The 16,925-nt window shown below is 33.8% G+C and overlaps 1 protein-coding gene across 1 annotated transcript; it reads left to right on the top strand.

The window, feature by feature from the left end:
- Nucleotides 1–6,539: 6,539 nt before the first annotated feature.
- On the top strand, nt 6,540–16,252 carry LOC122518298 (tumor necrosis factor receptor superfamily member wengen). Its single transcript, XM_043637167.1, has 5 exons — nt 6,540–7,040; nt 11,141–11,638; nt 11,776–11,959; nt 13,867–13,995; nt 16,071–16,252. Exons 2-5 carry the CDS (start codon nt 11,144–11,146, stop codon nt 16,229–16,231), a joined length of 969 nt encoding a protein of 322 aa, XP_043493102.1. The 5' UTR covers nt 6,540–7,040; nt 11,141–11,143; the 3' UTR covers nt 16,232–16,252.
- Nucleotides 16,253–16,925: the final 673 nt, after the last annotated feature.

The following is a 16,925-nucleotide window of genomic DNA, read 5'->3' on the forward strand; positions in this document are numbered from 1 at the left end:
TGTATACAAAGAGTGAGAACGAAAGTGAGAGAGAGAGAGAGAGAGAGAGAGAGAGAGAAAATAAGAAAACAAAATATTCTATCTACGGGCAATAACGAATGTGTACGTATATTCCAGGAATTTCTCGAAGTGAGAACAGAAGAAACGAAGACAGCCGAAAACAAAACGAAGACAGCCGAACGTTCGACATGAAGGACGCGATTACGTGTTCATTCCAGATCGTTCCTTCAACGAGCTAACAATAAGATCTAACGACGTGACGTATTAAACTATTATATATATATAACGTTATCGATTTTTATTAACAATTTTTACTGATATTAAATACTTTATATGTAATTTTATACAAGTAGTGAGATAAAGGCAATTAATATTGCTTGAATTTATATTGATTCTTTATGATAAAATATCTTTAAAAGTGTGCAATGCCTTCAGGAATGATTCACAGGATATATTGTTCTATAATCTTTTTAGTATGTTTCAGCTTTTCAGAGTTTTTCTTTTATTTTATTTTATTCATCGTCATCCTAAGGGTAGGATACCCATCCTGCAGTCATCAATGAAGACTAAAAGTAAGTATATTTTCCTATTAAACGTTTCTATGATAACTTTAATGGTTTTTTATTATAACGATGATATTAATTGTTCTTTTTCTTTTTCTGTTTCAGAACATCATTGCAATCGAGCGCGTAGGCAATGAGGTACTCGTGTGTTGCATCGTAAAAATAAAATACAAAAGAATCGGAAAGTAAAGTCAGTGTTGATCGTCGCATGTTAAAGTTTCGTTTGCTCGGTTAAGAAACTCCGTAAGTTTCTTTTATTCGGTTTAAACGTGTGCTCATCGTCATCCTAAGGGTAGGATACCCATCGTGCATTCATCAATGAAGAATAAACGTAAGTCAATTTTTATTTTAAACACTTTCTCAATAATTATAATAATTTTTTTACTTACAACAATGATATTTATAATTTTGTTTTTATTTCTGTTTCAGATCATCATGGGAATATATCAGTGTTGGAGTGTTTGTGAATTGTGTTTGTGAAGTGTTGCAAGTGTTCGTGCATTGCTATCGTGCGCGAAGCAATATACGGGAGTGTTGTATCGTTAAATATAATTAAAATCACGGATTAGAAGCACGTTCGTTCGTTTTCTTTTTCAATTCCGTCGCGTTCGCGAACTATTTTTGAAATTTATATATTAAATTAACTGCGACCAATGCAGTAATTGCATTAGAGTTTGTTCGAGTAAAGTTGTATTTTTATTTTAAACAGTCGCACAGACTGTTCGCGTATTAGAATCAGTGCATCAATGAAGATTTTTCTACTTGCATTGACTGTGTGCAAAGCAGTCTTTGAATTAGTTGTGTAGAATCAGTGATCGGGCGTAAAACAAATTAAAATCAAACGCGAATTAGAATCAGTGTTGTTCGCCGTATAATAAAATTTCGGTTTCGCGATAAGAAACTCATCTATAGTTTCTTATTTTCGTTTATACCGCGTTTTTAGATTCACGCGAGGTGCATCGCCATGGTGCAATTGAATTTCATCCCATTGGAATGCATTGTAAGTATCTATTTTTATTTACATTTTATTCGATTTTATTTTATATGATTTTAGGTTATATTGCAGATAACTTATCGTTTTGTTCTATTTTATTTTACAGATATGACGACGGACTTTCTACCTTATCAAAGATGTGGAATGAATTCTTCGATGGATCTTCGGTGGATCTTCGATGGATCTTCGATGGATCTTCGGTGGATCTTCGATGGATCTTCGATGGATCTTCGATGGATCTTCGATGGATCTTCGATGGATCTTCGATGGATCTTCGATGGATCTTCGATACTCGCATTCTACAATACTTGCTGCGAAGTAGGAGTGTTTTGGAGCCATCGCAGAACTTCTTATGCCGTGAGTTAAAATTTAAAGTCCCTCCGGTGCTCAATCATGTCGAGGATGAAAGGTCCTAATCGGCACGAGTTACTGGTTGTAATTATTTAAATAAATTAGTGACGAGCACATGAGTAATTCCTTTTAGGAGTTACTCATGAAAATTGTATATTATATTGTATATTGTATTGTATATTTTATATTAGTTCAGGATAGGTTTTCTTGTCTCACCGGTTAAATTCATTTAATTAATAATGCAATTAATAAATGCACTTTCTTTTTTATTACGTGTTTTGTTCGTGGTTAGTAGTGGTGAAATCGAGCATTTATTTACTCGTTTTGTCCAGAAAAGCATGTAATAAATGTCTTACATGCATTGCTTCGTACTTAGTTTATCTAATCGCGATTAATTTTAATATATCGATACTTCGATATTATAAATAAATGAGCAAGAAGACAAACTCATTCGCGACGGATAGATTCTAGCAGTTAAGTGGTGGCTCAAAGCCCAGTTCTTTTATTAGAACAGCCAACTTAATGAAAGGAGTCGTCCGAGGTTTTTAAATATATTAAAATATATTAAAAGATATTAAAAGATTTTTAAATTTATTATTCATCAAATAAATTGTAGAGTCCTTAGCCGCTTAGATGAATTTTTATAAAAATGTATATTATGTGTTATGTATTTATGTGTATTTAATCATATTTTTTAGATCAGGATTTTCAGCTTCTAATGTACTAATCTCCCGTTTCTCCCCCCTATACTTTCTGCGTTCTCATCTATGCGTGTGCCCAGGTGCTACTCGTATGGGTGAGAAACGGTTAGTATGGGTTTAGTTTTAAGTTTTTCCCCCCCTATTGGCGGCTGTTATTGTGCTAGTGGTTGCACGATGTACTTTACACCTGTATGTGCGTATTAGGTAGTGTGTACTGTACATCGTTTCGTGATAGTTTTTAATAAATGCATTATTTATCACTTAGAATACTACTTATTATAGCACACCTAAAGTTAGGTGTAATATGAGAAATACACATGGTGGTATTTTTCTATTTATATTCAATTTTTCTCATTTTTTTTTTTCAAATCGTTTTGCATAGTAGAGTTGCTGCATTTATTTGCAGAAACTTTGATATACTCGTATATTACTAGTATGCTGATATATACTAGTATGTACCAGTATTTTTGCTTTAGTCATTATTGCAATAATCACTAGCCTTGGCAGTCGATTACAGCATTGGTACGTACTCCCATAAGTTTAGAAAACACGCGTTTGAACTAGGGTGTCGGAGGTGCCCCGGGGCATGCTCTCTAGTTTAGGCTTTTGCACCCTGGTGGTATGTGAGAGAATCGTGGAGTGGGTGGGTGGGTACGTATGTGTATTTGCTCTTTTTAAATATGGGTAATTGGCAGGCAGGTAGCATACTTCTTTGAGCGAATGTGAAAATTTTAATTTTAAGTAGGTAGGATCCAGGAAAGGCACGAGGTTTGCTTCCACTCCGGAGTGGAAATTTCGCCTCCTGGTTTATACAGAATTGTTGCAAAATTATATCATTTCATTCTCTTATGTTTGCTTTGTAAATTTATTTTGCGACTCTTCTGTAATTTTTATTATGTATCATGATTCAAAGGGATTTGCAACCATTTAAGAAATTCATTTCTATTCGATTCTATCTCGAACGAGATAGAGTCGAAATCAAATCCGCAAAACCTTCGATGAATTGATACTTAGTTTTAAGTATTATAACTAACACTTCGCACTATCGCGATTTAGTCTTCTTCAAATATTTGATATAATTCAGTATAAAGAATAAATTGAATAAAAATATTGCAAGAAATGCATTGCATTTATAGTATTATTTTTATTTCAATTCGATTTTATTACTGGATAGTAAAAATGCGACGTGTTATTAGGTCATCGAGTATAATTATCTGCTTGGACATTCGTTTAATTGTGCTCGTGTATATTTCAATGAACTCTAAGTTCATTGTTGGTCCACGAGCTTGAATAACTAACGGAGAATGTAAATTAATTTTTTCATAATTGAGAATTAGAATCATCAAACAAAATACGAGTTAATTTGCATAAAAAGTATGAGAGATTTTATCTTGTTCGCATTTTCGTAGAAAATGTCCAATGCAGTTTTCAGGGATGAAGAAAGAAGAGGCTAAATGCCGAAGAGGCTAATGCCGAAGAGGCCCCCACTTAAATGTGGCTGAAGAGGGCAACTACATACACTATTGAGTTATTTTCAAAAGTTCAACAGCAAGTTCGAACTTTTCGAGAATAGCTCTTTAGTCATATTTTATATTTTATTATATTACTCTTTTGCTCGTCATTAATTTGTAATTGTATTTGGAGATGATGGACCATTCCATCTCCTTGTTACGCCAAACTCATACTTGAATAGTTCAAAAGATGCACAAGTTTTTTGTATGTTAATAGAGTCAAAACTATTTAGATTTCCTTTTTTCTTAGATTTGAAACTTAATTAACGTTCATTTAATCTCACAATAATTTCTCTTACCTTTTTTGTCTTTAAAATTCTTTTTTCTTTGATCGAATATTATCGATTTAAATCGATTAAAATAGATTTTATTTTTTTTGTTTTTTTTTTTTTTTTTTTTTCCAGTATTGTAATATTTTTGTAGCTTTTTTATTTCTTAATTATTATATATTATAATGTAAAATCACGCGTTCAAATTTAATTTTATGCAACTTGAAATAGAGATTTGATAAAAATACATAGAAAATTACATTTAAAAGTGCATCTGCTAATTTGGCGACTTGTATTTTAGGATTGAATTTATTGACCGTATGATTAATATAGTTTTCTTCTTGTTACAGGTGATCATCGTTGGATTTAACATCAACTCATCTTGATTAACTTTCATTAGAACGCCCTTAATTGTTGCTTTTTAAAATTAATTTATATATGCATTTCTGAAGGCAAACACATTTTTATACACTAAAAATTAAATATATTTATTTAAAATCTTATTACAATAGAACTATACTATATATAATATCAAAGAATATATCATTTACTATCATATATTATCAAAGAATGCTTTGATAGTATTGTACCGTCATAACTGCATTCTTTTATAGTATTTTACCGTCATAACTGCATTCTTTGATAGTATTCTATCGTCATCGTGTTAAGTACCTACTATCGCCCACTGGTGGTCAGGTTACAAATCGTTAATGCATTTTATCCCGACTTTTCATCGCTGTTTGATCTTAAGCGCATTGTTACTGCGACTTTGAGATTTGGACAGTTATTAGGATGACGATGTTTATCTTTGTTTTTATGAAATTCCACTCACGTAGAATGAAAGGTCGTCAGGAGATGCAGAAAGGAGACGGCCGACAGAACGTCGAGAAGGCCCTAAAGGAAGAAAGAGAGAGGGAAAAAGAGAAAGAAAGAGGGGAATTCAATTCTTTACAACGAAGATCGCATAGCAAGGACAAACCAGCATACCAAAGACAGACCAAGTCCAGATGCTGTCTCTTGTACTAAATGTGGTTGGCTAGGAGAGTACTTTGGTATATCCTGCCTTGGGGAAATCGGTTCGAAATGAAACAGGAAGTGGAGACAGATCCTGTGCGAAGTCGTACTTTGGAATCCCAAGGGCTAAAACGTTCTATATTGTATGCCTGTGTATCGTCACTGCTGACTTCTTACTCTCCTACTCTTCTTTTCTTACATATCTTCACTTATTTGAAGAAGAGACTTTATGCCACACATGAATCTTCTATATGTGTGTTCATTCATGATCTTATCATTTATTTTGATTAATTCAAATTCGTTAAAAGGTAAAATGAAAAAATTAATTCTTATTTTTTTCATCAGGATATATTTTGAGTATATTGCTCGTATACATTCTAATTTGAATTGATTGGATTTAAATTCTTTTAAAATTCAAGTACAATAAGGTATTTATAATAAATAAATAGTAATAAAGATTTTATATATAATTTATTCTTTTTAAATCGAAATACAATGAGATATCTATATATCTATCATAGATATTATCTTATAATAGTTTTTAATTTATAAGTGCATCCAGTTTAATGATGTAATATACAATATTTCTTTTAAAAAAGAGGGAAAAATAGGATGAATGCATCCAAGATATTATCTCTCTAGATTCAACCACGTAGACGATTTAGAAACTGGTTGCTCCTTCGTTATTCCCGGAGATGCATCGGTCAGCCTACGAAAGGAATGGTGGTCACTTAAGAAGTAGGGTTGATTGTCCAGGTAAGAATCATGTATATATATATAGTATATATATATAATACTAGCTGGAGAGAACTCGTCGAGAAACTACTTCAACTTTCAAGTTTTCTATCTCTTTTTCTCTCTCTTTCTTTTGCCCCTATCCCCACCCCTTTTTCTTTTCACCGACAGAGATTTCCTCTCCTACGATCCTCCCCCTCCACCCCACCGACCTGGGTTACTACCATCTCCCTCTTTCTTTCTTTCTTTTATTCTTTTTTCTCTCTCTTTCTCTTTCTCGTATACGCTCTTGCCTCGTCTCTTCTAGTCTCTATCTTCGTCTCTCTCTTCGTCGTCTCTCTCTCTCACACTTACTTTAGACTCTCGCGGTTATGTCGTGGGCGGAAATTAGTATAACTCGTCGGACTAGTCGCGTTGCGACCGCGCGTTAGTACGCACGTATTTCGAAATAAACGACGAGAAGAGATACGACGAGATAAGAAGAAAATTATCATCGCATCTTTGTATTCAAAAAAGAAATTTCCTTTTCCCTTAATTCCCCCTCCCCTCTTTCTTATCGTCTTATCTATTTATCTATCAGACCTACGGGTGATCGTGTGTGTGCGCCGCTATAATAATAACGAATTAATTTTCTTTTCTTATTTTTTATTTTTTGTGTGCACGAATTACGACAATTTGATATATAAACATCAAATCAAGTATAAGCAAAAACTTATAACGGGATTTTCCTTGGTGATACGTGAATTTTTATTTTCCAGACTTTACATTCAATTTCGGTGTGTTCAATTGGTGCCGTGATTACAAGAAAATTATAAGAAATAAAGAAAAGAATATTTTGTAAACTTTTTTGACGATGAAGGCAAGGATTACATCATGACAGGACCGAAACAATATAAGGCAGCGTAAGTTCTTTTATCAATTGATCGGAGAAATATATTATACGTATCTATTAGAATTTTCATCCAATTTTTTCTATAAGACCACAGTTAGATTTAATATAATTTATAAGTCATAACTATCTTTTGTAACTTTATCGTTAGCGGTATCATAATTAAAAGAATATTAACATTATAGCCGATATCTTTTTAATAATGTTTTAACAGAGCTCTGGAAACCTATGTATCTCTTCTATTTTCTTATAACAAATAATTTAATAATTATTCGTCAGTTGGGGCAGATTTTATATGTAAAACTTGTCGAATATTTTCTATTATTAAATTTTAGATTAAATGTATGAACATTTTTTTTTTCTTTTTTTTCAATGATTGCGAAAAGATTTACTGTTTATATGATGGCAGAGAGACAAGCAACGACAACGTGCGTTTATGAATTATGCAAGTAGTACACGTGTTTGCTCTTCCGTGTAGTACGCCGTATATTTCACCGAATTCACACAACACTCATGGAATTATCTTGCGGATCCTCGTACTATGTGGACTCGAGCAAACTGTACAATGAATAGTATTGTGCAACGATGCAACTCGAATGAATTTTTAATTAAGATGTAATAATTCGATGTAATTTTATTGATCCGTTAGCGATGATTTAATATTCTTTATTATAACTTGTTAGATTTAAAAAATAATCGATATTTATTTGAATAATTTTTATAAGAAGATTATTGTAATACTTATTCAAATAGTAAGTAGTATTTGAAAAATATTTATTATATTATTATGTATTAAAAAAAGTACATTAGAATAATTTAATATAATTAAACTGTTAAAGTGTGTGTGTATTTAGGTAAATTATAATTAAGATAAATTTATATGTTTGAAATAGTATTAGAAGTACTATTATAGTAATAAAATAATTCAAATAAATATCGACTATTCTACGATCTTTCGACGAGCAAGATTTGCATTAGATTTAAATGATTTTAATGATTTTAATATCACGAAAATTGTTAAGCAAATTTTTCGAACTACGGATAAAACGATTTTGTTAAGTGACCGATCAGCAAAATAAAGTATCGAAAGAAAATTCAAAATAGACATCTCAAGCGTGAGATTGCACAGGCATTATTTTCAAAACGAATGCCAACGAAATGAACTCTAGTCTGTGTTTATCACGTTAAATTCAAATTCCTCAATCGTATCCTGCGTGGTGGTTTAACGTGTACGAAACACGTGGCTATGGCTCGAGCTAACGTAGAGTTATTTTTTTGTCGATGTTTATTGAAGGCTCGTTTGAAAATAAACAATGCCAGACACTGTAGAAAAGCAAGATGAAATTCTTTCCATCTCTTTTGCATCGTCGTGTCAATAAAAAGCAAACTGAGTGTGCCCACTCCTTCCGAATCTCATTCATCGAGTTTTATCTTTAATGGATATTCAATATTTCTTCGCACTATTTTTCCTTAAAAATGAACGAACAATCAGATTCCTTGAATTTACCACGTATGTATTTTCGATATTTAGTATTGAATGGAATTCGAAGTATGAATCTTGTTAATAGAGGACACACACATACATATATACATACATGCACAAGTATTTAACGGTTTCTCTTATCGATGATATTAAGCATGCGTGTCGTGCAATATGCGATAGAATAATACAGATTATATCAACGGGGTGGGAAAGAAAAAAAGAAAAAAGAAGAAGAAGAAAATAAATAAATTTCATCCAAGGTTCGCAATGTTTACATCGTTTTCGTGTAAAAAGAGATATTACGTCGTTCGTACGAAGATTGTTGTTAGTCGGTGCATGACTTTAGCACAAGAACCTTCGATAATCCATAAATAAAATAAACAGAGATTGAAATCCACATCACGAAGAGACGAATTCGGCGGAGGTATTGCATTTGCATCGTTGACTCTCACGAGCGAGCGAATCGAAGCGTTGCATTTTGATTGTGCTTCGGCTATCCGCACACGCGCATTGAGTTTTGTTCGCGAGACAGCGAACTAGCCAGCGAATACTTATTGTAAGCATAGTACAACAACGACAATGATCGACTATATATATATATATATATGTATGTATATGTATTTATATATGTATGTATGTGCGCCCTCAAGAAATATGACACGTGTGCACAGGCAATTTTAAGTAGGCGAAGAGAAACTACTTTACAATGAGTACCATACATGGCGAAGCAACTTATTGTATTTTCTTCAGCTACTTTCGTTTCTATTTCATATTTGCTTTCGTGACTGCACAAACCGGATAACAACTTACGACGAGAAAGAATAGAACGATGTAGCATATCCTAGCAATCTAACGCTTCTTTATTTTTCTAAGATTACGTTTTCAAATTAAAAATTAAATTGCGTACAATTTTATTATCGAATTTCTACGTATTATTAACAAACCTTTTTCTTCTTTTTATTTTTTTTTTTTTTAATAATTCGATGTATAGGGTACACGTGTCGTGTACAAATGATTGCAACGAATCGTTACAAATTTTGATTGATTTAATTTAATTTTTGTTTTTTCTTGTTTTCTTCTTCTTCTTCTTCTTCTTCTTCTTCTTAAATTTCGATAAATTCTTTTGTAATTTGTTCGAAGCGAGAAGCGAATTTCGAGAGAACTTTTTTTTTTATAATAGGCACGAATGCATTTGTAAAGTAAGTACTTGTAATGTACGCGCATTAAAGCACAGACTCGTGTATCAGCGATGACGTAGATGGATTGCGATTCAACTGCGGATGTAATTACATCGGGAACGAGCCGGAAGTGGAAACGGTCCGAGCGCTTTTGCCGCTTAAAGAGAGCCTTTATACGGAAGAGTTACGTCGATCGGTTGCGATCGACGTTTGGCTTTCAACATTCTCTCACTCTCTCTCTTTTTCTCTATTTTTTGCTGTCTCAGTAGGATTAAAAACTCCCCGTGGAGATTGGATGATGTGCAGTTTATAATCCACAAATCAAACACATAAGATCTGCTATTCGTCTCTCATCTCTCGTGAAAATCTCAATGCATCTATGTATATATCTGTCGAATTTTATTTTAAGAACAAAATATCTTCGATTTGCAAGAACTTTTATAGATTTTTTTTTTTTCTTCTTTTTTTTCTTTTTCTTCTTTTTTCTTTTTTTACACATACTTATATCGGAGAAATTTCATTTTGATCGTAGAACGAAGTCAATTCGTAGAACTTGTATTTGTGCTTTACGTGCGAACACGAACGTGACTTCAATACTTCGGAAAGTACTACTCGAAGTCTTCCAAGACAAGGTACGATAAGAATACTTCAGCGTTCCCACTTTACGCGTCGCCATGAATCTTTAAAATTCTTAGAGAACGGCGATTTCTCTGAACTATGCAACGATTCTAACATTGTTGAAGCTTCTACGAGAAAAAAGGATAATAAGAAAAGAAAAAAAAGAGAAATAGAGAGAGACATAGAGAAAGAGACGAGCTTATTTATTTGCATGAAACGTTCGAAATACGCGAAAAGAGCTCGTGCTAACGTAATCTTTACATCGAGGCATGTACCGGCTACTTGCATCGATTAATTTGAATAATGGCGAACCATTTGCTTTAAGTTTATGCTCACATATGTAATCTGACCACGCATGCATAAAATTCGAAAACGAGAAACAAAGGGACGAGCAAAAGTACTTTATAATGCATCGATTTCAAGTGGTACATGTATGGCTTACGTGTCTGCCTACGCATAAATCATTTTTTATTCATAAGAATCTAAACAATAAGTTATTAAAGGAAGAGTCTGAGCAAGGACTATGTAATGTAATTCGATGCTAGTGTATTCGTTGGTTAACCACATGTGTAGTAATCAATGATTACAAGTGGCACGATCATATAACGCCAAACTGGTACGCCGTCTGCCAACAATAGCGATTCATTACGCATTATAATGACAACAACGGTTTTATAATCGTTGTATGGGATGATAGATCCTTGTCACGTGGTATAGGTCAAAGGATTAAACGAATTTCAATGTACTCAAATTATCATTTGAACGCGAACATTCAATCGACGTAATGCTGCTTGTTTTAATAAAAAAATAATAATCGTTGTAATGCATTTTTAGGTAATGCCAAAGGAATCTTGTTGGGGGTTACTGCTAACCCTAGTGCCGTTATTTGTCGGTGTCTGTGATCTCGTCGGCGCGATATCCGGTTCTCAGTATCCGGTGTGTAAGCCAGGCCTAGAATTCTGGTCCACCGAGCGTGCATCTTGCTGGCCATGCACGAGATGCGCGCCCGAGTTCACATTGAGCCCTTGCGCCGTGCATAAAGACGCAATTTGTGGACCACTCTCAGCTTTGGAGCTTGACTGGTCTTTTCTTTCAACGAGAAAAAGGCCTGAGAACGGACAGAGACGTTTGGAAGCGGTAACATCAAAGATGCTTTGGCGATTTCCGGAACTAGATCAACAACAACAACAACAACAGCAACAACAACAACAGTCGCAGGAGCAACGACAGCAAGAGAAGTTAAAACAGGAAACGAGGAGTCTCGTCGATGCTACTTATGACGACGAAATAAACGTGGGACACGTTGACGAGTTCTCTTCTCAAGAACAAAAAGTAAAGAACGAAGAATCGTAACTGCGCGTATATAGACCTTTAAAGTTTCTCTTTTTTAGTTTCGATAACTGTCGGTTAGTATAATATACGAGGGTTTTATAGGCACAGTTTTTACAGCATACGTTTTATTTTCACAGAGGCCATATGACCCTCGAGAGAGGAGAAAATCGAGCATCCACGAAGGAAATCTTTTGTGGGATTGGCAGACTGCCGCCCTTGTACTAGCGGTATGTGCCTGCGTGGTCTTCTTTTTGGTAGCGGGTTGTTCGGCCTTGGTTTATGCGAGACAGTGGCGAAGGATGAAAAAAAATTTTGAACCAGGTATATATATACATATATACATATATATGTACGTATGAATGTATTGTTCATCATATTCTTACTAACTCGTACTTTTCAAAATAAATGCAACATTTAAAATCGGCATGCCTCGAAGGATAAACGAAGATTCACGGCTTCTTCTTCTTCTTCTTCTTCCTCTTTTATCGACATTGGAAATCGACATCAAGCATGTTCGTCATTAAACGTTATCCTTCCTACGCTCTAAAGAAGGACCGGCATCTTATGCGGCAAGGCTAAAGGGCTCGCCTTTGAGCCCTGGGGAAGTACGCGTAAAACATATACTCCGCGAGTCCTTTAAAATGCAAGACGAGATTTTCTTCATTAGAGGGCTGATCACGGCCTCTCCTCACCTTGGCTCGACCTACCGCGCCCGGATATGACGTCTCCACGTCCAACGCGCTCAACGTACCATCGCCCACGCTGTCACTATCGTGTACACCGTTCCGTGTTTACTATATCTACTTATAACCAGGGCCGTATTTAGTACGATCGAATTATGATCGAATTATGATCGAATTATCAATTTCTACATTGTTTCCAAATGAAAAATCAATAGGATATTTTTATTTAATCGTACCTTTTTTACATAATTGACTATCTCTCATTTTTCTTTCTTTTTTATTATAAATACAATAGTAAACGATAATCATCGAATTGCTAAACTTTCTCTTATTGAATAGACAATTTTGATTTAATTATACTCATTTGTATAATCGTATTTCTTGTCTAGTTTCTTTCAAATTATCTAAGATTAACTTTGACATAATAATTTGTAATTTTTTAAATAATTATAAATTATGTAATGTGTACAAAATTAATCGAAGATAATTAAAATGTTTATATTAAATTCTTCTTATCTGATTGTGTAATATTTTAAATCGATGTTAAAAGTGATTGTATGCAAAGTAATACTCTTAAAAAACATTTATCCTTTACAGTCTTTACTACATAGAATAAAAAAGAAAGAAAAAAGAATACAAAGAGAAGTGTAAGTCGCGTAACGTTCTTATGATCTATGGTGCACGTGTGTACGAGGTTACTATATGCATTTGCATAACGAGCATTACGCAGAACTCTTTCTCGCCGGAACACCTTCCTCCCCACTATTGAAGTCGTGTATCGTACCACGTATCGCGTGCACGTTTGTGGGAACCGATTCAAGCACGATTCGTTAATGAAGTTCGCATGAATGGAGCTTCGTTACCGGCGTCCTTTCTACTATCAAACGTGTATAACTTCAAATCGGTGACACGTAAAGTATTATAAACGTGATAATATAAAATATGACGTATGAATTAGAATATCACTTCTAAGTTTCTATAATGATTTCTCTCTATATATAGAAATATAATTAATACAAATAATTAGATAGAATCGTGTATCCCATTGAAAATCATATTTAAGATGTGATAATGAAATGAATTAAAAATAACACGCAACCAATAGCAATAATTATGCGAAGTTTAAATAGGATATTGAAATTGATTCTTCCTAATTAATTCTATCGTATGTAATAAGTATTCGTTTTGTAATCGATACCGTTTCATTACGTTTAATGGTCGGCCCACCCGGAGTTACTGATTCTGATTAGATATAATATGGAGAGGACTTATAAAAGACGTCCCGCTTAAGTCTCGACCTATTAGGAGTAACCAGCTGTCCAAAATGGGCCTTGAGAAAGCTAAGTCACGCATTCCATGGCCATTCATGCCGCATTCCACCTTGACTAAACTCGATGCAATCGAAGATTATAGATCCGAGCAATTCTTTCTACGATTTCAAAAGCATTCCTTATAAAAACATACATTTTGCAATACCTAACTCTTTCTTAATTATTATTGTTACGCGCGTTGCTATATGAATTATGAATGATATTTATTTTTCAGTCGGTCTCGAAGAAATCTCTGCCCGATTAAATGTTATGGTTAAGGCAGAATTGGCTGAACTCGTTGCGGGTGCACCTATGAGTCCAGGTGATCCAGAAACTAGATGTCAGTACCTTGAGAAATTATTAGGTGAGCGTTTAAACAAATTATACGAGTTGAATAGTATTTGTTTAATCCTTAAAAGCTATACATCGGTGAAATCTTACCTCTAAAAAATAAGAAACATCGAGTGTGCAATAAATGATTTGTCTTAATCATTATAATATTATTTGTTGTTACATGCATATACTTATTGGAATTTTATTTTCTTATTGGTTTCGATAAAAATAACAAAATAAAATATATCGTGGTAAAATAGCACTGGTGATAGCTATTTATTTATTTGTTCTTTTCTTAATGATCAATTCAAAATCTCGTAGAAGAATAATTCGAAGCAGACTTTTCTAGGATATATATATATATATATACACACGTGTATACAAGTAGAAATATTACGTGGTGTATATATATCGTTCGTGTTTATTCGTTCGCTAAATGCACATTACATTAATCTAAAGCCCTATTTTGATTCTGACCCTCAGTGTAGATATAGTTGCGTACGCATTCGCGACGAACGTTTTGCAAAGAATGATCGAGCTTAGTATACGAGAGATAAATGGATGGAATAGGGGTAGAGATGGGATAGGGTAGGGAAGAGTAGAATAGAATAGAGTAGAGTAGAGAAGTGGGAGGGTAAGGGATTTCAAAGAGGGAGTAAATAACAAATTCATTTGATTCTAACCGTGGTTGAATGTGCTGCTTCACGCCACATATACGTCACGTACATTGTGGGAGAGAACGTGTAAAGAACTTTATCCTCGATAATGATCCTTGACTAGGACCGACCACCTTTTACGAATTTCATTCAATCGATCGTTTCCTGCAACTTGATCCTACCAACTAAATGATATATTCATTGCTTGAATTATATATTTCAAAATTATTTAATATTACATTATAGTTTTATTACAGAGAAAACAATCATATTATTAATTGTTACAAGAACAAATTTAAAAAGAAAACGTCAAATTAGTTGAAGATATATTTATATATATATATATGAATGAAATGTCAGTTGTCATTAATAGAAACAAATCAAATTGAAAATGCAATACTTATTGAAGTAGTAGAGGACAATAAACGAAAATCTAATGATTATACGATCTAGCAGGACGCGATGTTTGACTTAAAGCTTACGTTACTGGTGTATTTCAGGAAATAGTCGGGGTTGTTTGTAAGTACTAGTAAAATAGACGAGACAAGACGATGGCAACTTCGTGGCTAGGTGCCATGGCCTTTGATAATTTCTCTCTTATGTATTTACGTGGCCTTTATAGGGATAACGCATACACACTTCTTACTTAATTATTTATCACATGATAAAAACAAAATGACGTGATTGTTCCCCTAACGTTTATCTGCTTTCATTCATTTTCAACCGGGATTCGTAGTTCTAACTTTAGAATCTTCATCGTTAAGAGAGAACATGCGTCAGTTTGCATTTTCGAGATTGACGCGCGTGATGCTGAAAATCAAGCCTAGCGTCCAATTTTAGGCTCAACATTAGACGATATATCATACGTATGTTCATGTACATACATATCTACATACTTTTCGTACATATATCTTTTAATGCATATGTATAAGTGCATGTACATTGATTCGATCGTTCGAGAACTACGAATACGTTTAACGAATTTGATTAGAAATAAAAGAGAAACACACAGGAAGTATAATATCGTTAGATAAATATCAATTGACTGAGAATTAAAAATAACGAAAGAGGGTGGGAGGGAGAGAGGAAAAAGAGAGTTCTTATATATATGTACGAAACGTGTGTATCTATATACATACATAAATTAATTCGATCAATGTCAATAATCAAATCGTTCGATAAATTTTATCACGTTTAGCGAATCAATTTGAAATAAAAGAGTTTTAACAGGAAGTATACATCGTTGGATAAATATCGATTGAGAAAGAAAGAAAGAGATAGATAGAGATAGAGATAGATAAAGAGAAAGAGAAAGGGGGAAAGGGAAAGGGGAGAGAGAGAGAGAGAGAGAGAGAGAGAGAAAAAGCCCTTGAACAACGTAGGTGAATTGGGGAAGTACTCGGTTTGGTTGATTGGTCGGTCGATCGCACTTGTTTCCTCTTGCTTACAGACCGGAAACGCGAAACTCCGGTGGTGGCTGGTTGGCCGGAAGTGGGTGGGAACCTCTACATCGAGGAAGGGGAGACACCGAGAAGTAAACGTTCACAAATCGCGCGGATTCATCGAAACATCGAAACGATTCTCAGCCACAAGACGAACGTCATTGACTGATCTAACTAAATGCAAGAGAAAGAAAGAGTAAAAAGAAAGAGAAAGAGAGAGAGAGAATAATAAAAAAAAAAAATCTTCAAAGGAATTATTCTCTCGCATCTCACCGGATGCTGGAGGAACGATGACGTTCTATGGAAAAATCTCGGTGCATATAATGTTTAGTACACAGTTATAGAAAGGTATATATATATATCGTTCTCTTCTTACCCTCCTTCTCCTCTTTCCCCATCATTACCCCTCCTCTTCTCGATCGATAACACGATAATATGTACGATACGAGAATATATTTTCTAAAGAATTACTTTTAAGATTTAATTCTTTATTGCCATTTTGTAAAAGTAAACGACGCTTGTTGTCTGTTAAGATTACGAATGTGTGTGATGTGTATTACGTGTATTATTATCCACCTTTCTATTTCTATACCTGGTTCCTGATAATTTAATTGTAAGAAAATTGTCCAAGAAAATTTCATAATATTATATCCTTCTTTATTGTATTATTATTATTATTGGTCCCCGACACTCGAGTGAAATTCGAGCAACGAGAGACCATTACACTCTTATCCCAATCCAGAAGAAAATTTCTTCACAAATTTATTTATTTTCTTTCTTTCTTTCTTTCTCGTAAGCTTTAACGCATAAGGATTTTAAAAAATAATAATAATAATAATAAGGAAAAGAAAGAGAAATAAAAT

The sequence above is a fragment of the Polistes fuscatus genome, unplaced genomic scaffold, assembly GCF_010416935.1.
Source record: "Polistes fuscatus isolate 324 unplaced genomic scaffold, CU_Pfus_HIC Scaffold24, whole genome shotgun sequence".
NCBI lineage: Eukaryota > Metazoa > Arthropoda > Insecta > Hymenoptera > Vespidae > Polistes > Polistes fuscatus.

Excerpts from the sequence above, each read along its gene's own strand:
- LOC122518298 (XM_043637167.1), top strand. The coding sequence starts at position 11,144 with ATGCCAAAGGAATCTTGTTGGGGGTTACTGCTAACCCTAGTGCCGTTA. Across the intron at positions 11,639-11,775 it reads TCTCTTCTCAAGAACAAAAA|AGGCCATATGACCCTCGAGA; the intron begins GTAAAGAACGAA and ends TTATTTTCACAG. Across the intron at positions 11,960-13,866 it reads GAAAAAAAATTTTGAACCAG|TCGGTCTCGAAGAAATCTCT; the intron begins GTATATATATAC and ends TTTATTTTTCAG.